Source organism: Eurosta solidaginis, chromosome 1 (assembly GCF_040869045.1).
Source record: "Eurosta solidaginis isolate ZX-2024a chromosome 1, ASM4086904v1, whole genome shotgun sequence".
NCBI classification, from domain to species: domain Eukaryota; kingdom Metazoa; phylum Arthropoda; class Insecta; order Diptera; family Tephritidae; genus Eurosta; species Eurosta solidaginis.
The window spans coordinates 127,352,606-127,377,864 of record NC_090319.1 but is presented as its reverse complement, the minus strand read 5'-3'; the positions used below and the strand labels follow the sequence as shown (position 1 = coordinate 127,377,864).

The 25,259-nt window shown below is 35.8% G+C and overlaps 1 protein-coding gene across 1 annotated transcript in view; it reads right to left on the bottom strand.

The window, feature by feature from the left end:
- Window positions 1-25,259, bottom strand: part of Dhc93AB (Dynein heavy chain at 93AB) — a 2,991,564-nt gene that overhangs the window by 1,023,729 nt on the left and 1,942,576 nt on the right. The window contains exons 16-21 of the mRNA XM_067759821.1: window positions 14,027-14,388; window positions 13,802-13,958; window positions 9,617-10,966; window positions 9,375-9,544; window positions 8,998-9,301; window positions 8,738-8,931 (exon numbers count right to left, since the gene is read on the bottom strand). Of these exons, the coding sequence (XP_067615922.1) occupies window positions 8,738-8,931; window positions 8,998-9,301; window positions 9,375-9,544; window positions 9,617-10,966; window positions 13,802-13,958; window positions 14,027-14,388 (2,537 nt within the window). The remainder of the gene's footprint in view (window positions 1-8,737; window positions 8,932-8,997; window positions 9,302-9,374; window positions 9,545-9,616; window positions 10,967-13,801; window positions 13,959-14,026; window positions 14,389-25,259) is intronic.

The window sequence follows — 25,259 nt, the reverse complement described above, 5'->3', positions numbered from 1 at the left end:
AAATTACGAAAAATGAAAAAATGCCATAATTCTATACCAAATACGAAAAAAGGGATGAAACATGGTAACTGGATTGGTTTATTGACACAAAATATAACTTTGGAAAAAACTATGTAAAATTGGTGTGACACCTACCATATTAAGTAGAAGAAATGAAAAAGTTCTACAAGGCGAAATCAACAGCCCTTGGAATCTTGGCAGGAATACTGTTAGTGGTATTGCATATATAAATAAATTAGCAGTACCCGACAGATGATTTTCTGGATCACCTGGTCCACATTTTGGTCGATATCGCGAGAACGCCCTCACATATACATCTAAGGGCCACTCGCTTTTAAAACCCTCATTAATACCTTTAATTTGATATCCATATCGTACAAACACATTCTAGAGTCACCCCTGGCCCACCCTAATGGCGATATCTCGAAAAGGCGTCCACCTATAGACCTAATGCCCACTCCCTCTTAAAATGCTCAGTAACACCTTTCGTTTGATAACCATATCGTACAAACATTCTAGAATCACCCCTGGCCCACCCTAATGGCGATATCTCGAAAAGACGTCCACCTATAGACCTAATGTCCACTCCCTCTTAAAATGCTCAGTAACACCTTTCGTTTGATACCCATATCGTACAAACATTCTAGAGTCACCCCTGGCCCACCCTAATGGCGATATCTCGAAAAGGCGTCCACCTATAGACCTAATGCCCACTCCCTCTTAAAATGCTCAGTAACACCTTTCGTTTGATACCCATATCGTACAAACATTCTAGAGTCACCCCTGGTCCACCCTAATGGCGATATCTCGAAAAGGCGTCCACCTATAGACCTAATGCCCACTCCCTCTTAAAATGCTCAGTAACACCTTTCGTTTGATACCCATATCGTACAAACATTCTAGAGTCACCCTTGGTCCACCTTTATGGCGATATCTCTAAAAGGCGTCCACCTATAGAACTAAGGATTACTCCCTTTTAAAATACTCATTACCACCTTTCATTTGATACCCATATCGTACAAACACATTCAAGAGTCACCCTGGCCCACCCTAATGGCGATATCTCGAAAAGGCGTCCACCTATAGACCTAATGCCCACTCCCTCTTAAAATGCTCAGTAACACCTTTCGTTTGATACCCATATCGTACAAACATTCTAGAGTCACCCTTGGTCCACTATGGCGATATCTCGAAAAGGCGTCCACCTATAGAACTAAGGATTACTCCCTATTAAAATACTCATTACCACCTTTCATTTGATACCCATATCGTACAAACACATTCTAGAGTCACCCCTGGCCCACCCTAATGGCGATATCTCGAAAAGGCGTCCACCTATAGACCTAATGCCCACTCCCTCTTAAAATGCTCAGTAACACCTTTCGTTTGATACCCATATCGTACAAACATTCTAGAGTCACCCCTGGCCCACCCTAATGGCGATATCTCGAAAAGCCGTCCACCTATAGACCTAATGCCCACTCCCTCTTAAAATGCTCAGTAACACCTTTCGTTTGATACCCATATCGTACAAACACATTCTAGAGTCACACCTGGCCCACCCTAATGACGATATCTCGAAAAGGCGTCCACCTATAGACCTCATGCCCACTCCCTCTTAAAATGCTCAGTAACACCTTTCGTTTGATACCCATATCGTACAAACATTCTAGAGTCACCCTTGGTCCACCTTTATGGCGATATCTCGAAAAGGCGTTCACCTATAGAACTAAAGCGCATTCCCTTTTAAAATACTCATTACCACCTTTCATTTGATACCCATATCGTACAAACATTCTAGAGTCACCCTTGGTCCACTATGGCGATATCTCGAAAAGGCGTCCACCTATAGAACTAAGGATTACTCCCTTTTAAAATACTCATTACCATCTTTCATTTGATACCCATATAATACAAACACATTCTAGAGTCACCCCTGGCCCACCCTAATGGCGACATTTCGAAAAGGCGTCCACCTATAGACCTAATGCCCACTCGCTCTTAAAATGCTCAGTAACACTTTTCGTTTGATTCCCATATCGTACAAACACATTCTAGAGACGCCCCTGGTCCACCTTTATGGCGATATCTCGAAACGGCGTCCACCTATGGAACTAAGGATCACTCCTTTTCAAAATACTCATTAACAGCTTTCATTTGATACCCATATCGTACAAACATATTCTAGAGTCACCCCTGGTCCACCTTTATGGCGATTTCTCGAAAAGGCGTTCACCTATAGAACTAAAGCGCATTCCCTTTTAAAATACTCATTACCACCTTTCATTTGATACCCATGTCGTACAAACACATTCTAGAGTCACCCCTGGCCCACCTCAATGGCGATATCTCGAAAAGGCGTCCACCGATAGACCTAAGGCCCACTCCCTCTTAAAATGCTCAGTAACACCTTTCATTTGATACCCATATCGTACAAACAAATTCTAGAGTCAGCCCTGGTCCACCTTTATGGCGATATCTCTAAATGGCGTCCATCCATAGAACTATGGCCTACTCTCTCTTAAAATACTCTTTAATACCTTCCATTTGATACACATGTCATACAATCACATTCCAGGGTTACCCTAGGTTCATTTTCCTACATGGTGATTTTCCTTATTTTGTCTCCATAGCTCTCAACTGAGTATGTAATGTTCGGTGACACCCGAACTTAGCCTTCCTTACTTGTTTATTTTTGGAGTTTATTTTTCTCTTTAGAAATTTATTTAGTCAGAACATATTTAAATGAAAAAATGAATTTAACTTAGTAATAGAAAAGAAATTTAAAAAAATTATTAGAAATTAGCGTTTTTACAACCCCCTTTTAAAACCAGGGCATCACTGTGATGCATTTGCATGTCGTAAACATAGTTGTGTGGGTTTTTTATTCAACCGTTTTAAAAAATGAAGGTATCACTCTGACACAATTGCAGATCGTAAAATTGTTTGTGTTGTTTTTTTTAAGCCACCACAAGACACAGCAGGTAGAATTGAAATTGCCCCTACTCAAAAGTTCGAGCCAAAGGGGGGACATCAGAATTCGTTTTAGAGGTATGGTTCCTTCGGCAAAGTTTCTTATTTTGATTCCTAGAATACGATTTTCACAGAGCAATGAGCGATTTTTAAATCGACCCGCCTTAGTGTGCATAGTTTCAACTAACCGTTTGACCATTCTAAATAAAGTCAGTTGACCTTGTGTCACCTCACAATCAAATTATTGCATTGTCATCGATCCTTGATACGTGCGTAAAGTGTATTATGGCCGTTTGAAGTGGCGATTAGGTCAGTTGAATCTGTGTTCCTTGAGATTATGTCACCCCACCATCTAATTATTGCATTTTCATCGGTCCTTGATCCTTGTGCAAAATTTCAATTAAACTTATGGGCATTTGAAAAGGTCATAAGGTCAGTTGATTTTATGTCTTTTGTGCTTTTGTCACCCCACCATCAAATTATTGCATTTTGATCGATCCTTGATACGTGTGCGAAGTTTCAATCAACCTTATGACCATTCTAAATAAGGCCGATTGACCTTAGGTCCGTTGATTATGTCGCCTCACCGTCAAATAATTGCATTGTCATCGGTCCTTGATAGGTCCACAAAGTTTCCATCAATCTAATGGTCATTTGAAGTGGACATAAGGTCAATTGACTTTATGTCTTTTGAGCTTTTGTCACCCCACCATCAAGTTGTTGCATTGTCATTGGTCCTTGAAACGTGTTCAAAGTTTCAAATTAATCAAAGTTCTGGAAGTTGGTGAAAATCTTTCTCGAAGAGTCCGTTACATAGATACTTACATACATACGAGTACAATCCAATCTAATAAAAGCTAGGTAAAAAGGTTTTGCTGCTGATAATGTACTACAAAAAGAACGAACAGATCCGTCATATGGATATGAAATCGATGGCAATAAATATCATACATATATCATAATAATATGTACATATATGATCAGAGAGGAATTTGTACAGGTATATTGATTTCTTTTATTCAATAAAAATTGGGAAGTGTTATCATCTTAGATAATACGAAATATTACTCATTAGCTATAAGAAATTATAACACGGTGGATTCCAGCTAAGCGCCGTTAAAGTAAAGTTTTATTTGAGCACATATATAGAAAAAGTGATACGTTCCGGTATACGGTTAACAAAGGACTGCAAAGAATATTAAAGAGCAATGTTTCATATTAAAGTTATAATGAGAGAAAAGAGTATACAGTTACATATTGTTGTTTGTTACATTTCGTTATAAAGGGTGTTTGGTACTGAGCGTAGTCGAACTACTTGGATATTCCAACACCTCCCCTCCATGTCGTGAGACTACATTACATCGATAGAATGCCCAGGGCTGCAACGCATTGGCGATGCTTCACGGCACTTAAGCCTTTAGTTAACACGTCTGCTGGCATATCTTCTGTTTGTAGGTATTCCAGACCGATTTTACCACATTGATAGCATTCTTTGACGAAATGGTGACGCACGTCGATGTGTTTTGTTCGCGAACGATAGCCTATGCACTTGATAAGTTTTTGCGCGCTTTGACTATCATTCAAAAGTAAAATTTGTTGGCTTGGCACGCCTAGGTCATTTAAAATGCCCTGAATATATAGCGCTTCTTTTGTTGCTTCGGAGATAGCCATATATTCAGCTTCCGTCGAAGATAATGCGACTGTGCGCTGTTTTCGCGCTTCCCAGCTGATTGCCGCACCCGCCAATACAAAAGCATATCCCGTATACGATCTTCTATCAGCAAGGTTTGCTCCCCAGTCAGCATCAACGACACCGTATATTTCTTTGCTGTTTTTCTCGTAGAGTAAGCCGTAATCTTTAGTACCGTTTAAATATCGAAGGATTCGTTTCGCCGCCTTCCAGTGTTCGTCGTTGTAATTTGTATTGAACTGACTCATGTAATTAACAGCATATGCTATGTCAGGCCTCGTTGTTACAGCTAGATACATTAAAGCACCTATCAGCTTTTGAAACGGGTACTTTACCATGACCTCTTCGTTGGCTTTCTCCGGCTTTGTTAATTTGCAATTGCTTTCCATTGGAGTACACGCAGGTTTGCTCTGGCTCATGTTAAAGCGTTCTAGAATTGTTTCAGTATAGGTTTTTTGAGATAAAAATACATTGTGCGAATTTAAGTTTTGCTTAAAATCTATACCAATACAACGTTTGACGGGACCAATGTCTTTCATTTCGAATGATTTGCCCAACTCTCTTTTCACTTCATTAAGCCACACCTTATCATTTGAAGCGAGTAATATATCATCTACATATACCGTGATCATTAAAATTTGTATACCCTCGCGCTTAATAAATAGGCATGGGTCTTGTTTTGTTGCCTTCAAACCCATAGTATGTAATTTCTCGGTTAACTTGTTGTACCACATCAAACCGGATTGACGCAAACCATATATCGCCTTCTTTAGGAGGCAAACTGGATCTGAGTACTTCTGCAGGCCTGCGAGCCATTTTTTGGTTGTATCTTTGACATCTTGAGTGATATACGTAATATTCTTACTACCCAACGGGTAGCCGGATTAAAGTTTGGTTAATGTTTCTACGAGCATTTCTGGCACTTCCATGAATACACTTTCATCGAGTTCGCTATTGAGGTAGGCAGTAACTACATCCATCTGGTGAATTTCCAAATCCATTTCCGCTGATAAAGCCGTTAGTAGACGGATTGACAATGAACGTGCTACTGGTGAATAAGTATCTTGGAAGTCTTCGCCTTGTCGCTGGGCGAAACCCTTTGCTACTAGGCGCGCTTTCTTTCTCCCATCATTTTTCGTTTGGAATACAAGACGATTACTGACAACTTTTCTTTGGGAAGGACGCTGGACGATATCCCAAGTTTTGTTGAATATTTGCGCCAAGTATTCGTCTTCGATTGCTATTTTCCACGCAGCAGTGTTGTCCGTAATCAATGCTTCACGGAGACTCGAAGGGTCTACGCCGAGGCAGGCCACCTCACATTCCTCGAATTCATCTTCTTCTGTGTCGCTTTCGCCGGAAGAGGCGAGATTATAAATTTTCTTAGGTCTACCGCGCAGCCCTAATCGCAATAGCCTTGGTCGGCCTTTACCGCGTTTTGGTTCTTTTACACCTGAGTCACCGTCACAACGATTCTCATTACTAATATTTTCTTTGTTTTCGTTCTTTCTCAGTTCGATTTCAATTAGATTTTCATTTTCTTTCTCAAAAAACTCTTCATAATTATTGTCGAAACCGGGTTCGTTTACAAATTTAACGTCACGACTGATTATTATTTTTCTATGTTCTTTCGACCACAAACGGTAAGCTTTAGATTCGGAGGAGTATCCTACAAACACGCACTGTTCAGCTCGGGAATCGAATTTACTCTTTGATTTTTCTTTATTTAGAACATATGCTTTCGAACCGAAAACTTTCATATGAATAACTGTCGGTATTTTATCTGTCCAAGTCTTATATGGAATTTCTCCGGTCGACTTTGTTATACACCTGTTTCGTATGTAGCAAGCTGTATTAATGGCCTCCGCCCAAAACGATGGCGGAACACCAGCTTGTTTCATCATACACCTCGCCATGTCGACTAGCGTACGGTTTTTGCGTTCTGCCACCCCATTTTGTTGGGGTGTGTACGGTGCTGTTAAACGCCGTTTAATACCATATGTTTGCAGGAAATTGTCAAAATTACTGTTGCAGAATTCACGTCCGTTATCCGACTGCAGTGACTTGATTTTTTGACCCGTGAAATTTTCCGCGACAGCTTTAAATTTTTTAAAAGTTTCGAATACTTCGGATTTTTGTTTTATAAAATATATTTCACACCAACGAGATTTATCGTCTATGAACGTTACAAAATATTTTGCACCGCCGTTTGAGGCGTGCCTCATTGGTCCACATACGTCCGTGTATACGATTTCGAGTAACTCGTTTGTGCGGTTACCAGTCGCTTTAGGAAAAACAGCTCGAGTTAACTTCTCACTAATGCACACTTCACACTCCGACATATTTTGATCGGTCTCAATTTTTAGACCATGAACATTGCCATTTTTAGCCATATTTTTTAAATCATGTTCATTTAAGTGGCCCAATCGGCTGTGCCACAAATCGACGTTGTTTTTTGGTTTTGCCAAAAAAGCTGTACTTTCGGCCGCATTTTTCACAAAATATAAGTTTTCATCACGTTCAGCTGAGAACAACACATTTTTATTTTTATCGATTACCAACGCATCGTTTTGCCGAAAATGCACTTCATAGCCGTTATCGGTTATTTTCGATACCGATAGTAAATTAGTGCGCAGATCCGACACATAAAGTACATCTTTAAGCGTTATTTCTTTTTTGTCCATTGTCATTCTCACATCACCGATACCGTTTATAACTGTTGAATTTTCGTTTGCTAAATTGAGCACTTGATTCACTTCAGACATCGCGAGGAACTTGTTTTTGTTGGAACTCATGTGCGATGTGCAACCACTGTCTAGGCACCATTTTTTCTTTCCATTTGGACACAAGAATACGGATTCGGTGACGTTTAACGAAGCAGTTTGTTTTTCGCGGCATTTTTCTTCCTTTCTTTTGTGCATTTTGTGATCTACCTTTGATCTGCACTCTCTCGCGATGTGACCGCCTTTCCCGCACTTATAACAAACAATATTGCGATTTTTCGATGCACTATGCTGGGTATTGTTGCTTTTATAACCGGTCGTTTTATTTTGCCGGGTTTTGGCATAAAGCACGTCGTTTTCACTTCTCTCATCTTTAGCTTTTCTGGACTCCGACTCTTCCAGAATCTTAACGCGAAGTATGTGGGGTTTTGGTAGTTCATCACGTGTTTCTAAAGCGCACCGAAACGTTTCGTAAGAATCCGGTAAACTATAAAGGAGCAATATAGCTAAAAGTTCATCACCGATTTCAACTCCGATTTGTTTTAATTTAGCAACAGCGTCAAAGTAGTCATTTAAATGGTCTCTAACCAAATCACTTTCTTTCATACGTGCCAACGCAACTTTCTTCAAGAGCGTGGCTTTTCGCGCAGGTCCCTTTGACTGATACGTTGATTCTAATTTTACCCACATTTTCCGCGCGTTTTCGCATTCGGAAATCAATACTAACTCACTGGCACTCATGGCTAGCGTAATATCAGCGCACGCTTTTTGGTCATTAGTTTTCCACACTGCTGCTTCTGCAGCCTCAGTGGGACATTCCTTGCTACCGTCAACGTATGACCACATGTCGTTTTTTACGAGGATTGCCCGCATTTGTAGTCGCCACGTGTCATAATTATCCGCGTTTAGCGGCTCGATCCGCACGACACCAGCCATTTCTATTTTTTTTTTTTTTTTTTTGATTAATATCACCGCTCGCGTAAATAGGAAAACTTTTCGTTTTAAATTAATTACTTAAGTCCGACTAAAATACTTTAATGCACTTGTGGGCTGGGCCCATAACCTATAAGAAATTATAACACGGTGGATTCCAGCTAAGCGCCGTTAAAGTAAAGTTTTATTTGAGCACATATATAGAAAAAGTGATACGTTCCGGTATACGGTTAACAAAGGACTGCAAAGAATATTAAAGAGCAATGTTTCATATTAAAGTTATAATGAGAGAAAAGAGTATACAGTTACATATTGTTGTTTGTTACATTTCGTTATAAAGGGTGTTTGGTACTGAGCGTAGTCGAACTACTTGGATATTCCAACATTAGCGAACAGTGCTTTAATTTGATATACTTACTTGCCCTTCTTTATAAGATGTCTACCTAGCAGCGGATCTAATACGGGATCTAAACTCTCATCGATATTTTCGATAAGTACAGTATATCCTCTAGTGATGGCCAATTCTATTGTATCCAAATAGCTACGTTGTCCTAATCGTATAACTTTCAACTCTTCTCCATATTTTTGTTTAATCCATTTGACACCTTGTAACTGAAAATTTGAAATTAGATACCTTGTTATTATTTTTATAGAATGCCAATTCAAGATGTTCTTAACCTGCGGGTCGATCATCAGAGGCCAGCGATCAGAATTCGAAAGTATTGTAGCATTCTCAATAGACATGCGGTCGCTTGGTAAACCTTCATTGGTCCATACAGCGATTGTTGTGTCATCTGTTAGAAGGGACAGTGGATCTAAGTTCTCAGTGGTTGGTATGGGGGGATCGATAGTATTTAAGAATGGTGTCCACATTTTTTGCATTAGATCAACTCGGAATTGTTTCGTAAAACAGCCAACATACGATATAAAGGCGGTAATGAGTAGAATGTCGCCAGGCAAAGTTATACCTTGTTTTACAAAGCTTTTTTTCAAAAGTGAGATTAACATATACAGACATATACATGCATTTAACTTCAAACCCCGTGTTTACGTACCTGTTTACAGCTTCGGCCCAGCGCACGTTCTCACTAGCTAGACCATTGACCAGTCGGTTGGCGAGAGCGATTGTTGCTTGGGTGGCATCAGCCTCCTCTTGACAGCGATACTTATCTGCAGTGGCCTTTTCAAAGTCGGCCGTCAACTTTGCCAATTGTTCTTCAAGATTCTAAAAAAATAAACTTAATTAGTGCTTTACAGCCCAAGGGTTTTATCAAAATGCCTTAAGAATATTTCTTACCCCCACTTTTCTTTTAATGCCCGATAATTTTTCTTGTGCTGCGGCTAGTTCAGCATTTGCTGCAGCTAATGCTTTTCGTTTCGGCTCTACATCGCAATACACTTCGTAAAACTTTATGATATTTATGACCCAAGCACACAGGCCTGCAGCTGCACCTGACTTGGAGCGCACAAATTCAGGCTCAAACTCCGGGTCTTTTAGATAGGGCTGAATAGCTTTTATGATTTCCGGATGTATGTTCTCTTTATCATAGTTGATTAGTGCATCTAGAAATGCATCTACCTTAGCCATTGAGATTTTAGCAGCTTTCCATGACCGATCCTTTGGTAGCTTCCCACCAGGCGCTAATAGTACCATGACAGCTGCGGTCACATTAGTTACAGCTCCAGGTGGTGAGCCAAACGACTTCAGTTCGGTTAGGTTTGCCTTATTTAAAGTATTGAGAGCATCTTGTGCAGCCGTCAAAGCAGGTTCCGCTTTTAGGAGATCTTCTTCACAGTCTTTCTGTTTTTTACTTACTTCATCAGCTATAATTGCCACTTTCATTTCCTCTTCATCGGCCACTGCCTTCTCTCTTTGCACTTTTTCTGTTTCAACTCCTACAATCTCAATAAGTGCATCAGCTGCCTCGTTTTTTTCCTTTAATTCTACTTCTTGAATAGCCAACTTTACCTTTAAATCGGCTACTTGCACTGCTGTGGAGCGCAACTTCTCTAAACCATTTTCTAAACGAACGATTTTTCTTTGTAAATCATTGTGTTTGTGATTCAATAACTTCAAGTAAAGGCTAATCTGTTCGAGATAACTTTTTGGTGTGGTGTAGTTATAACGGCGCTCCATTTGAAAGTACACTTTGGAAGTAGCGTTCACAGAGGTATGCACGTAAGTCATAAACTTTGCTACCGAATCAAAATGTGTAGCAGGCAAAACTTTATTCGTCGACAGAAAGTTCATTGCTACGGATATCAATGCTTCTTGTGGCCATTCGTGGAACCAATTTATTGAGGTAGCATTTATTATTGCTGGAAATTTCCGAGAACGTATTCGCAAAGTCGAGCCAACTGGTGAAAAGCAAAGCACAATCTTTAGTTGTTTCCGTACACGATCAATAAAGAATTTCCAACAGTTCTCACGTGAGTCCACTATTCCAGCACCTTTCACCTCATTGCGTACTCCGGCTATGATATTTTCTATTTCATCATCTGGAAATATTTCCGGGATCTCCCCTGTGGAGAGCATATCATTTATAAGAACTAAGAAATCTTCGCTGGGTATTTGAGCATCTGTCATGAGGAACATTGTTCCCACATTTTTTAATCCAGCTTTAATATACAACCCCGAAAATTCGCCCTAATTGATAAACATTATTTAATTTAGTGAAAACATATGAAACAAAGAGCCCAATGCATAAAACTTTGAACGCTGTTTTCTATAGGCTCATTTCATTTCAAGACACCCGGTCCGCGCAGGACATGATTTTTGATTTCGATGAAATTTTAATATGTTGTATCTTGGTTTAACGGTGTGTTCAGTTTATACTTATATTTAAGAATTCATGAGCTTAAAACCGGCTTATAATAATTGAATTTCAATTATTATGTTTTCTAAGAGAAACTGAAAAGAAAGAAACATTTACTGGCATAATGCGATGGACCCTTTTCGAAAACCGCCAACGTTATCATCATCAGGCAATTTTGTAATGTTATCAAAGGTTTCACCGGGATTCGAACCGTGAATCATATGGTGAAACTGCAGTAGCCTTTAACCACTAGGCCATCCTGCTGGTATTTGTTTTCATGCTTAATTCAGTTTTTCTCATTTCTACAATAACAACACAATTGAGACATTTTGTCTCTATATTGATTTGTGTGCCATGTAGATTTGTTTTTGTAAAGTTCTTCTTCGTTGCGAATGAGAAGCTTTGTAAACTCGGGCTCAATTGTACATATTTATGTATGTTTGTTTAATGGTGTGTTCAGTTTATACTTATATTTAAGAATTCATGAGCTTATCACCGGCTTATAATAATTGAATTTCAATTATTATGTTTTCTAAGAGAAACTGAAAAGAAAAAAACATTTACTGGCATATTGCGATGGACCCCTTTTCGAAAACCGCCAACGAAACAAAAACAAATACCAGCAGGATGGCTTAGTGGTTAAAGGCTACTGAAGTTTTACCATGTGATTCACGGTTCGAATCCCGGTGAAACCTTTGATAACATTACAAAATTGCCTGATGACGATTACGTTGGCGGTTTTCGAAATGGGTCCATCGCAATATGCCAGTAAATGTTTCTTTCTTTTCAGTTTCTCTTAGAAAACATAATAATTGAAATTCAATTATTATAAGCCGGTGTTAAGCTCATGAATTCTTAAATATAAGTATAAACTGAACACACCATTAAACAAACATACATAAATATGTACAATTGAGACCGATTTTACAAAGCTTCTCATTCGCAACGAAGAAGAACTTTACAAAAACAAATCTACATGGCACACAAATCAATATAGATACAAAATGTCTCAATTGTGTTGTCATTGTAGAAATGAGAAAAACTGAATTAAGCATGAAAACAAATACCAGCAGGATGGCCTAGTGGTTAAAGGCTACTGCAGTTTCACCATGTGATTCACGGTTCGAATCCCGGTGAAACCTTTGATAACATTACAAAATTGCCTGATGATGATTACGTTGGCGGTTTTCGAAATGGGTCCATCGCAATATGCCAGTAAATGTTTCTTTATTTTCAGTTTCTCTTAGAAAACATAATAATTGAAATTCAATTATTATAAGCCGGTGTTAAGCTCATGAATTTTTAAATATTAGTATGTTGTTCTTTGATCAATAAAATTTTTTTCGGATTTATAAATAAAAAATACAATGCAGTCGGTATTTTATTCACCTATTTTTTCAACTGTCAATAACGTTGTCAAAAATGAACTGATTCTCATGATTTTTTTTCTTTGAAATGTTCGTTATTATATTTACTTTTATATAACTTTATAAACAATAGCATATAGATTAAAAAAAAATTTGTTTAGTATTAGTAAAAATTTATGAATTTATTATTATAAAATTTCACATTTATTATTGAAAACATTCATTTTTGTTGTTATTTTTCAGAATTACAGTGATTTTGTAACAGGACATGGCAAAGGCTCTTGTGACGACATTGTAGGTTTAGTGAAATATTTTGCCATATTCTTAAAAATAACAACGAATGAATGTTTTCAATAATAAATGTGATATTTTAATTAATTTTAAGCATTTGGCATTGATCGCCTTGTATGCTGATATGTAATGCATCAATATATGGCGAAAAAAGACTAATATTCAAAAATTCATATTTCGAAAACAACGAGCGTTGGCCAATGGATATTTACCCAAGTTGAAACATAAACTGCTCACTCGATATAGAAAAAGTTTAAACAAAAAACAATAACCGTTTTTTTTTGAAATATTAATTTTTGAAAAAAAGTCATACATTTTTACTAAATACTAAAAATAATTTTTTGTAACTATATGCAATTGTTTATAAATTTATATAAAACTAAAAGTAATAACAAACATTTCAAAGAAAAAATCATGAGAATCGATTAATTTTCGACAAAGTTATTGTATGCTGTAATGCACTGCATCAATAAATGGGGGAAAAAATGTTTAATATTCAAGAATTCATATCTCGAAAACAACAAGTTTCGGCTAATAGGCATTTAGCCAAGTTGAAATATGAACTGTTTTGACCAATGAACAACATATTCAAATTTCATCGAAATCAAAAATCATGTCCTGCGCGGACCGGGTGTCTTGAAATAGAATGAGCCTATAGTTATTGAAATTTCAAGTGGTGTGGCGGAAGCGTTTTTCTAAACAGTGTTGGCCCTCGGCAGTGATTTGGCAAACACTCAGAGAGTACTTCTGTCATGGAAAGCTTCTGAATGAAACTCATCTGCCTTTCAGATAACGTTCTGAGTCGGCATAAAACATGTAGGTCCTGTCCCGCCAATTTGTAGGAAAAAATAAAAGGAGCACGACGCTCGGACTAAATCTCTTCTGAGATAACACGCGCCAGGAACTAATTTGTTTACTTGAAATTTCAAAATAATCAAGCAATTGGTATTAAAAAAATATATTGCACTAGTTTTATGCAAATGACCGATTATTTTCTTATCTAAAGACCTTCAAATCATTTATGCCATAACCCTTCTTTAATTGTATTTGAACCACTTCTAAACTTGAAATGAATGCAGCCAAACGCGACAATGACTGTTTTCCGCTGCCACCGACGCCCACAAGAAGTGCGCTTCCTCTAGGTGATTCTAATATGCGATTTATTCTGTAGATTCAAAATCAAAAGTATATAGTTGTAACTTGAAATATTTTCACTAAACTTACAATTCTTACCTGCACACATGCATCATAGCATCCTCAAAAAGTACTAAATTCATCGCTGACACAAGATCATTGTACGAAGCCATTGCTTCCTGAAGGAGTTTGTGAAGCTCAGTCCATCCCGCGATGGGCATGTACTTGGGTTCACCAATTCCTCCAGCGAAATGACAGTATATATTGGGCTTATCAAATATGACTGATTCGTCAATTTCCTCGAAGGATTTTTTCACTATATCATGTTGCATTTTCGTGAAACTGTCAATGTCTTTCTCATCGATTAATTTATCACCATAAACACGCTGCGTCTCATGCTGCCACATTCGTATAAGATCGGACGAACTGGTCAAACAATCGGTGGTACTAAATAATAAACCCTGAAACATACCACAAAATAAACAATAAAGAATTATATACGCGTATAAAACCAAATAAAAGTAATGACTGTTGTATAATCAAAGAAAAGACTAGGAAAAATTGCTGCACAATTTACATGAAAAAGTGAGGTGAAGCTATTCTTCTTATGGGCCTTGTCGAGTAGAGTAAGAATCGGGGGTTTCTCCAAACTCTTCGAAAAGCATGAGTTACGAGTAAAAAAGCGAGTTATGACACGTTAACGTACCCATTCCCACATTTCAGTATGTATTGATTAAAACAGTTTGATAAAAAAGAAATATAGACCTTTTCAACAGTATCTGTATGTGTATGTCTGTGGCTTCCCGGCATAACCGAAAGATTTATTTTATTTTTCGATATTGAGTTAGTGTGCGATTCGATATTGATATGTTAGTCTTTCCATAAAATATAAATTTTCACTGTAATATCCAATACTCACTCCATAAAATCGATATTTCTGAACCAAACTGCATTTTTCCCAGCCAAACCGAACATCTCGGCGTTTTTCCGGCATACATTTTTATACCTTTCATGAAAATGAAATGGTATATTAATTTCGTCACGAAACCGAAAATTGTAAGTCCTTAAAGGAAAATAGATAGACCCACCATTAAGTATACCGAAATAATCAGGTTGAGGAGCTGAGTTGATTTAGCCATGTCCGTCTGTCCGTCTGTCCGTCTGTCTGTTCGTATGCAAACTAGTCCCTCAATTTTTGAGATATCTTGATAAAATTTGGTGAGCGGGTGTATTTGGGTGTCCGATTAGACATTTGTCGGAACCGACCGGATCGGACCACTATAGCATATATCCTCCATACAACCGATTTTTCAGAAAAAGAGGATTTTTGTAATATCTTACCCAATTTAACAGACTGAAGCTTCAAACTTCACCATATACTTTCGTATATTGCACATATTGTTGCCTGAAAAAATTGATGAGATCGGTCGTATATATAGTATATATCACCCACAACCGATTGTTCAGATAAGGAACTTTTCGTAATTACTGCCCCATTTTAAGAGCTAGAGGCTCCAAATTTCAACGAATGCTTAGGTATATAGCATATATTGTTGTCTGAAAAAATCATAAAGATCGGTGGTATATATAGTATATATATGGTGGTATATATATATATTTTCGCAAATTTTGGCCCCATTTTAACAGCTAGAAGCTTCAAATTTCACCGAATACTTACGCATATAGCATATATTGTTGTCTGAAAAAATCATAGAGATCGGTTGTATATATAGTATATATCTCATACAACCGATTGTTCAGATAAGAAACTTTTCGCAATTTCTACCCCATTTTAACAGCAATAAGCTTCAAATTTCACCGATTGCTTACGTATATAGCATATATTGTTGTCTGAAAAAATCATAGAGATCGGTTGTATATATAGTATATATATCATACAACCGATTGTTCAGATAAGAAACTTTTCGCAATTTCTACCCCATTTTGACAGCTATAAGCTTCAAATTTCACCGATTGCTTACGTATATAGCATATATTGTTGTCTGAAAAAATCATAGAGATCGGTTGTATATATAGTATATATCTCATACAACCGATTGTTCAGATAAGAAACTTTTCGCAATTTCTACCCCATTTTAACAGCTAGAAGCTTCAACTTTCACCAAATGCTTAAGTATATAGCATATATTGTTGTCTGAAAAAATCATAGAGATCGGTTGTATATATAGTATATATCTCATACAACCGATTGTTCAGATAAGAAACTTTGCGCAATTTCTGCCCCGTTTTAACAGCTAGAATCTTCAAATTTCACAAAATGCTTACGTATATAGCATATATTGTTGTCTGAAAAAATCATAGAGATCGGTGGTATATATATTATATACTTCATATAAACTCTCATTTTTGCCCCTTTTTTACGGCTAGAAGCTTCAAAATTCATTAAATTTCATCAAATAGTTACGTTTACGTCATATATTTTTGAAATACGTGATTCGTAGTCATAGTTTTTACATGCAGACCACAAAAAACGTGAAGCTTTGCATCCTCACACAGATTACCTACCTATTTTTATACCTTTCATGAAAATGAAATGGTATATTAATTTCGTCACGAAACCGAAAATTGTAAGTCCTTAAAGGAAAATAGATAGACCCACCATTAAGTATACCGAAATAATCAGGTTGAAGAGCTGAGTTGATTTAGCCATGTCCGTCTGTCCGTCTGTCCGTCTGTCTGTTTGTATGCAAACTAGTCCCTCAATTTTTGAGATATCTTGATAAAATTTGGTGAGCGGGTGTATTTGGGTGTCCGATTAGACATTTGTCGGAACCGACCGGATCGGACCACTATAGCATATATCCTCCATACAACCGATTTTTCAGAAAAAGAGGATTTCTGTAATATCTTACCCAATTTAACAGACTGAAGCTTCAAACTTCACCATATACTTTCGTATATTGCACATATTGTTGCCTGAAAAAATTGATGAGATCGGTCGTATATATAGTATATATCACCCAAATCCGATTGTTCAGATAAGGAACTTTTCGTAATTACTGCCCCATTTTAAGAGCTAGAGGCTTCAAATTTCAACGAATGCTTAGGTATATAGCATATATTGTTGTCTGAAAAAATCATAAAGATCGGTGGTATATATAGTATATATATGGTGGTATATATAGTATATATATATAGTATATATATATATATATATTTTTTCGCAAATTTTGGCCCCATTTTAACAGCTAGAAGCTTCAAATTTCACCGAATACTTACGCATATAGCATATATTGTTGTCTGAAAAAATCATAGAGATCGGTTGTATATATAGTATATATCTCATACAACCGATTGTTCAGATAAGAAACTTTTCGCAATTTCTACCCCATTTTAACAGCTATAAGCTTCAAATTTCACCGATTGCTTACGTATATAGCATATATTGTTGTCTGAAAAAATCATAGAGATCGGTTGTATATATAGTATATATATCATACAACCGATTGTTCAGATAAGAAACTTTTCGCAATTTCTACCCCATTTTAACAGCTATAAGCTTCAAATTTCACCGATTGCTTACGTATATAGCATATATTGTTGTCTGAAAAAATCATAGAGATCGGTTGTATATATAGTATATATCTCATACAACCGATTGTTCAGATAAGAAACTTTTCGCAATTTCTACCCCATTTTAACAGCTAGAAGCTTCAACTTTCACCAAATGCTTAAGTATATAGCATATATTGTTGTCTGAAAAAATCATAGAGATCGGTTGTATATATAGTATATATCTCATACAACCGATTGTTCAGATAAGAAACTTTGCGCAATTTCTGCCCCGTTTTAACAGCTAGAATCTTCAAATTTCACAAAATGCTTACGTATATAGCATATATTGTTGTCTGAAAAAATCATAGAGATCGGTGGTATATATATTATATACTTCATATAAACTCTCATTTTTGCCCCTTTTTTACGGCTAGAAGCTTCAAAATTCATCAAATTTCATCAAATAGTTACGTTTACGTCATATATTTTTGAAATACGTGATTCGTAGTCATAGTTTTTACATGCAGACCACAAAAAACGTGAAGCTTTGCATCCTCACACAGATTACCTACCTATTTTTATACCTTTCATGAAAATGAAATGGTATATTAATTTCGTCACGAAACCGAAAATTGTAAGTCCTTAAAGGAAAATAGATAGACCCACCATTAAGTATACCGAAATAATCAGGTTGAAGAGCTGAGTTGATATTTAGCCATGTCCATCTGTCCGTCTGTCCGTCTGTCTGTTTGTATGCAAACTAGTCCCTCAATTTTTGAGATATCTTGATAAAATTTGGTGAGCGGGTGTATTTGGGTGTCCGATTAGACATTTGTCGGAACCGACCGGATCGGACCACTATAGCATATATCCTCCATACAACCGATTTTTCAGAAAAAGAGGATTTCTGTAATATCTTACCCAATTTAACAGACTGAAGCTTCAAACTTCACCATATACTTTCGTATATTGCACATATTGTTGCCTGAAAAAATTGATGAGATCGGTCGTATATATAGTATATATCACCCAAATCCGATTGTTCAGATAAGGAACTTTTCGTAATTACTGCCCCATTTTAAGAGCTAGAGGCTTCAAATTTCAACGAATGCTTAGGTATATAGCATATATTGTTGTCTGAAAAAATCATAAAGATCGGTGGTATATATAGTATATATATGGTGGTATATATAGTATATATATATAGTATATATATATATATATATTTTTTCGCAAATTTTGGCCCCATTTTAACAGCTAGAAGCTTCAAATTTCACCGAATACTTACGCATATAGCATATATTGTTGTCTGAAAAAATCATAGAGATCGGTTGTATATATAGTATATATCTCATACAACCGATTGTTCAGATAAGAAACTTTTCGCAATTTCTACCCCATTTTAACAGCTATAAGCTTCAAATTTCACCGATTGCTTACGTATATAGCATATATTGTTGTCTGAAAAAATCATAGAGATCGGTTGTATATATAGTATATATATCATACAACCGATTGTTCAGATAAGAAACTTTTCGCAATTTCTACCCCATTTTAACAGCTATAAGCTTCAAATTTCACCGATTGCTTACGTATATAGCATATATTGTTGTCTGAAAAAATCATAGAGATCGGTTGTATATATAGTATATATCTCATACAACCGATTGTTCAGATAAGAAACTTTTCGCAATTTCTACCCCATTTTAACAGCTAGAAGCTTCAACTTTCACCAAATGCTTAAGTATATAGCATATATTGTTGTCTGAAAAAATCATAGAGATCGGTTGTATATATAGTATATATCTCATACAACCGATTGTTCAGATAAGAAACTTTGCGCAATTTCTGCCCCGTTTTAACAGCTAGAATCTTCAAATTTCACAAAATGCTTACGTATATAGCATATATTGTTGTCTGAAAAAATCATAGAGATCGGTGGTATATATATTATATACTTCATATAAACTCTCATTTTTGCCCCTTTTTTACGGCTAGAAGCTTCAAAATTCATCAAATTTCATCAAATAGTTACGTTTACGTCATATATTTTTGAAATACGTGATTCGTAGTCATAGATTTTACATGCAGACCACAAAAAACGTGAAGCTTTGCATCCTCACACAGATTACCTACCTATTTTTATACCTTTCATGAAAATGAAATGGTATATTAATTTCGTCACGAAACCGAAAATTGTAAGTCCTTAAAGGAAAATAGATAGACCCACCATTAAGTATACCGAAATAATCAGGTTGAAGAGCTGAGTTGATATTTAGCCATGTCCATCTGTCCGTCTGTCCGTCTGTCTGTTTGTATGCAAACTAGTCCCTCAATTTTTGAGATATCTTGATAAAATTTGGTGAGCGGGTGTATTTGGGTGTCCGATTAGACATTTGTCGGAACCGACCGGATCGGACCACTATAGCATATATCCTCCATACAACCGATTTTTCAGAAAAAGAGGATTTTTGTAATATCTTACCCAATTTAACAGACTGAAGCTTCAAACTTCACCATATACTTTCGTATATTGCACATATTGTTGCCTGAAAAAATTGATGAGATCGGTCGTATATATAGTATATATCACCCACAACCGATTGTTCAGATAAGGAACTTTTCGTAATTACTGCCCCATTTTAAGAGCTAGAGGCTTCAAATTTCAACGAATGCTTAGGTATATAGCATATATTGTTGTCTGAAAAAATCATAAAGATCGGTGGTATATATAGTATATATATGGTGGTATATATAGTATATATATATAGTATATATATATATATATATATATTTTCGCAAATTTTGGCCCCATTTTAACAGCTAGAAGCTTCAAATTTCACCGAATACTTACGCATATAGCATATATTGTTGTCTGAAAAAATCATAGAGATCGGTTGTATATATAGTATATATCTCATACAACCGATTGTTCAGATAAGAAACTTTTCGCAATTTCTACCCCATTTTAACAGCTATAAGCTTCAAAGTTCACCGATTGCTTACGTATATAGCATATATTGTTGTCTGAAAAAATCATAGAGATCGGTTGTATATATAGTATATATATCATACAACCGATTGTTCAGATAAGAAAACTTTTCGCAATTTCTACCCCATTTTAACAGCTATAAGCTTCAAATTTCACCGATTGCTTACGTATATAGCATATATTGTTGTCTGAAAAAAATTATAGAGATCGGTTGTATATATAGTATATATCTCATACAACCGATTGTTTCAGATAAGAAACATTTCGCAATTTCTACCCCATTTTAACAGCTAGAAGCTTCAACTTTCACCAAATGCTTAAGTATATAGCATATATTGTTGTCTGAAAAAATCATAGAGATCGGTTGTATATATAGTATATATCTCATACAACCGATTGTTCAGATAAGAAACTTTGCGCAATTTCTGCCCCGTTTTAACAGCTAGAAGCTTCAAATTTCACAAAATGCTTACGTATATAGCATATATTGTTGTCTGAAAAAATCATAGAGATCGGTGGTATATATATTATATACTTCAATAAAACTCTCATTTTTGCCCCTTTTTTACGGCTAGAAAGCTTCAAAATTCATCAAATTTCATCAAATAGTTACGTTTACGTCATATATTTTTTGAAATACGTGATTCGTAGTCATAGTTTTTACATGCAGACCACAAAAAACGTGAAGCTTTGCAATCCTCACACAGATTACCTACCTATTTTTTATTTTATATTTATCTTAAAAATCGTTTAGATATGTTCAAATTTCACTAAATGCTTACGTGTATAGCATATATTGTTGTCTGAGAAAATCATAGATACCGGTGGTATATATAGTATATATCCCATACAACCGATTGTTCAGATAAGAAACTTTGCGCAATTTCTTCCCCATTTTAACAGCTAGAAGCTTCAACTTTCACCAAATGCTTACGTGTATAGCATATATTGTTGTCTGAAAAAATCATAGAGATCGGTTGTATATATAGTATATATCTCATACAACCGATTGTCCAGATAAGAAACCTTTGCGCAATTTCTGCCCTTTTTAACAGCTAGATGCTTCAAATTTCACACATATGCTTACGTATATAGCATATATTGTTGTCTGAAAAAATCATAGAGATCGGTGGTATATATATTATATACTTCATATAAACTGTCATTTTTGCCCCTTTTTTACGGCTAGAAGCTTCAAAATTCATCAAATTTCATCAAATAGTTACGTTTACGTCATATATTTTTGAAATACGTGATTCGTAGTCATAGTTTTTACATGCAGACCACAAAAAACGTTAAGCTTTGCATCCTCACACAGATTACCTACCTATTTTTATACCTTTCATGAAAATGAAATGGTATATTAATTTCGTCACGAAACCGAAAATTGTAAGTCCTTAAAGGAAAATAGATAGACCCACCATTAAGTATACCGAAATAATCAGGTTGAAGAGCTGAGTTGATTTAGCCATGTCCGTCTGTCCGTCTGTCCGTCTGTCTGTTTGTATGCAAACTAGTCCCTCAATTTTTGAGATATCTTGATAAAATTTGGTGAGCGGGTGTATTTGGGTGTCCGATTAGACATTTGTCGGAACCGACCGGATCGGACCACTATAGCATATATCCTCCATACAACCGATTTTTCCGAAAAAGAGGATTTTTGTAATATCTTACCCAATTTAACAGACTGAAGCTTCAAACTTCACCATATACTTTCGTATATTGCACATATTGTTGCCTGAAAAAATTGATGAGATCGGTCGTATATATAGTATATATCACCCACAACCGATTGTTCAGATAAGGAACTTTTCGTAATTACTGCCCCATTTTAAGAGCTAGAGGCTTCAAATTTCAACGAATGCTTAGGTATATAGCATATATTGTTGTCTGAAAAAATCATAAAGATCGGTGGTATATATAGTATATATATGGTGGTATATATAGTATATATATATATATATATATTTTCGCAAATTTTGGCCCCATTTTAACAGCTAGAAGCTTCAAATTTCACCGAATACTTACGCATATAGCATATCTTGTTGTCTGAAAAAATCATAGAGATCGGTTGTATATATAGTATATATCTCATACAACCGATTGTTCAGATAAGAAACTGCGCAATTTCTGCCCTTTTTAACAGCTAGATGCTTCAAATTTCACCATATGCTTACGTATATAGCATATATTGTTGTCTGAAAAAATCATAGAGATCGGTGGTATATATATTATATACTTCATATAAACTGTCATTTTTGCCCCTTTTTTACGGCTAGAAGCTTCAAAATTCATCAAATTTCATCAAATAGTTACGTTTACGTCATATATTTTTGAAATACGTGATTCGTAGTCATAGTTTTTACATGCAGACCACAAAAAACGTGAAGCTTTGCATCCTCACACAGATTACCTACCTATTTTTTATTTTATATTTATCTTAAAAATCGTTTAGATATGTTCAAATTTCACTAAATGCTTACGTGTATAGCATATATTGTTGTCTGAGAAAATCATAGATACCGGTGGTATATATAGTATATATCCCATACAACCGATTGTTCAGATAAGAAACTTTGCGCAATTTCTTCCCCATTTTAACAGCTAGAAGCTTCAACTTTCACCAAATGCTTATGTGTATAGCATATATTGTTGTCTGAAAAAATCATAGAGATCGGTTGTATATATAGTATATATCTCATACAACCGATTGTTCAGATAAGAAACTCTGCGCAATTTCTGCCCCTTTTTAACAGCTAGATGCTTCAAATTTCACCATATGCTTACGTATATAGCATATATTGTTGTCTGAAAAAATCATAGAGATCGGTGGTATATATATTATATACCCCATATAAACTCAATTTTTGCCCCCCTTTTTACGGCTAGAAGCTTCAAAATTCATCAAATAGTTACGTTTACGTCATATATTGTTGAAATACGTGATTCGCAGTCATAGTTTTTACACCCAGACCACAAAAAACCAGAAACCTTGCATCCTCACACAAAGTACCTACCTGTTTTTATTTTATATTTATCTTAAAAATCGTTAAGGTATGCAGATCTGTTCACTATATATTTCTTATCTTATACATCCAATTCTTCGGAGATTACGAACGGGATAAGATTATTCTTCAGCCCCATTCATGAAAGGTATGAAGTCTTCGGCACAGCCGAAGACAGTCCCGTTCTTACTTGTTTATTTTATATTTATCTTAAAAATCGTTTAGATATGTTCAAATTTCACTAAATGCTTACGTGTATAGCATATATTGTTGTCTGAGAAAATCATAGATACCGGTGGTATATATAGTATATATCCCATACAACCGATTGTTCAGATAAGAAACTTTCGCAATTTCTTCCCCATTTTAACAGCTAGAAGCTTCAACTTTCACCAAATGCTTACGTGTATAGCATATATTGTTGTCTGAAAAAATCATAGAGATCGGTTGTATATATAGTATATATCTCATACAACCGATTGTTCAGATAAGAAACTTTGCGCAATTTCTGCCCCTTTTTAACAGCTAGATGCTTCAAATTTCACCATATGCTTACGTATATAGCATATATTGTTGTCTGAAAAAATCATAGAGATCGGTGGTATATATATTATATACTTCATATAAACTGTCATTTTTGCCCCTTTTTTACGGCTAGAAGCTTCAAAATTCATCAAATTTCATCAAATAGTTACGTTTACGTCATATATTTTTGAAATACGTGATTCGTAGTCATAGTTTTTACATGCAGACCACAAAAAACGTGAAGCTTTGCATCCTCACACAGATTACCTACCTATTTTTATACCTTTCATGAAAATGAAATGGTATATTAATTTCGTCACGAAACCGAAAATTGTAAGTCCTTAAAGGAAAATAGATAGACCCACCATTAAGTATACCGAAATAATCAGGTTGAAGAGCTGAGTTGATTTAGCCATGTCCGTCTGTCCGTCTGTCCGTCTGTCTGTTTGTATGCAAACTAGTCCCTCAACTTTTGAGATATCTTGATAAAATTTGGTGAGCGGGTGTATTTGGGTGTCCGATTAGACATTTGTCGGAACCGACCGGATCGGACCACTATAGCATATATCCTCCATACAACCGATTTTTCAGAAAAAGAGGATTTTTGTAATATCTTACCCAATTTAACAGACTGAAGCTTCAAACTTCACCATATACTTTCGTATATTGCACATATTGTTGCCTGAAAAAATTGATGAGATCGGTCGTATATATAGTATATATCACCCACAACCGATTGTTCAGATAAGGAACTTTTCGTAATTACTACCCCATTTTAAGAGCTAGAGGCTTCAAATTTCAACGAATGCTTAGGTATATAGCATATATTGTTGTCTGAAAAAATCATAAAGATCGGTGGTATATATAGTATATATATGGTGGTATATATAGTATATATATATATATATATATATTTTCGCAAATTTTGGCCCCATTTTAACAGCTAGAAGCTTCAAATTTCACCGAATACTTACGCATATAGCATATATTGTTGTCTGAAAAAATCATAGAGATCGGTTGTATATATAGTATATATCTCATACAACCGATTGTTCAGATAAGAAACTTTTCGCAATTTCTACCCCATTTTAACAGCTATAAGCTTCAAATTTCACCGATTGCTTACGTATATAGCATATATTGTTGTCTGAAAAAATCATAGAGATCGGTTGTATATATAGTATATATATCGTACAACCGATTGTTCAGATAAGAAACTTTTCGCAATTTCTACCCCATTTTAACAGCTATAAGCTTCAAATTTCACCGATTGCTTACGTATATAGCATATATT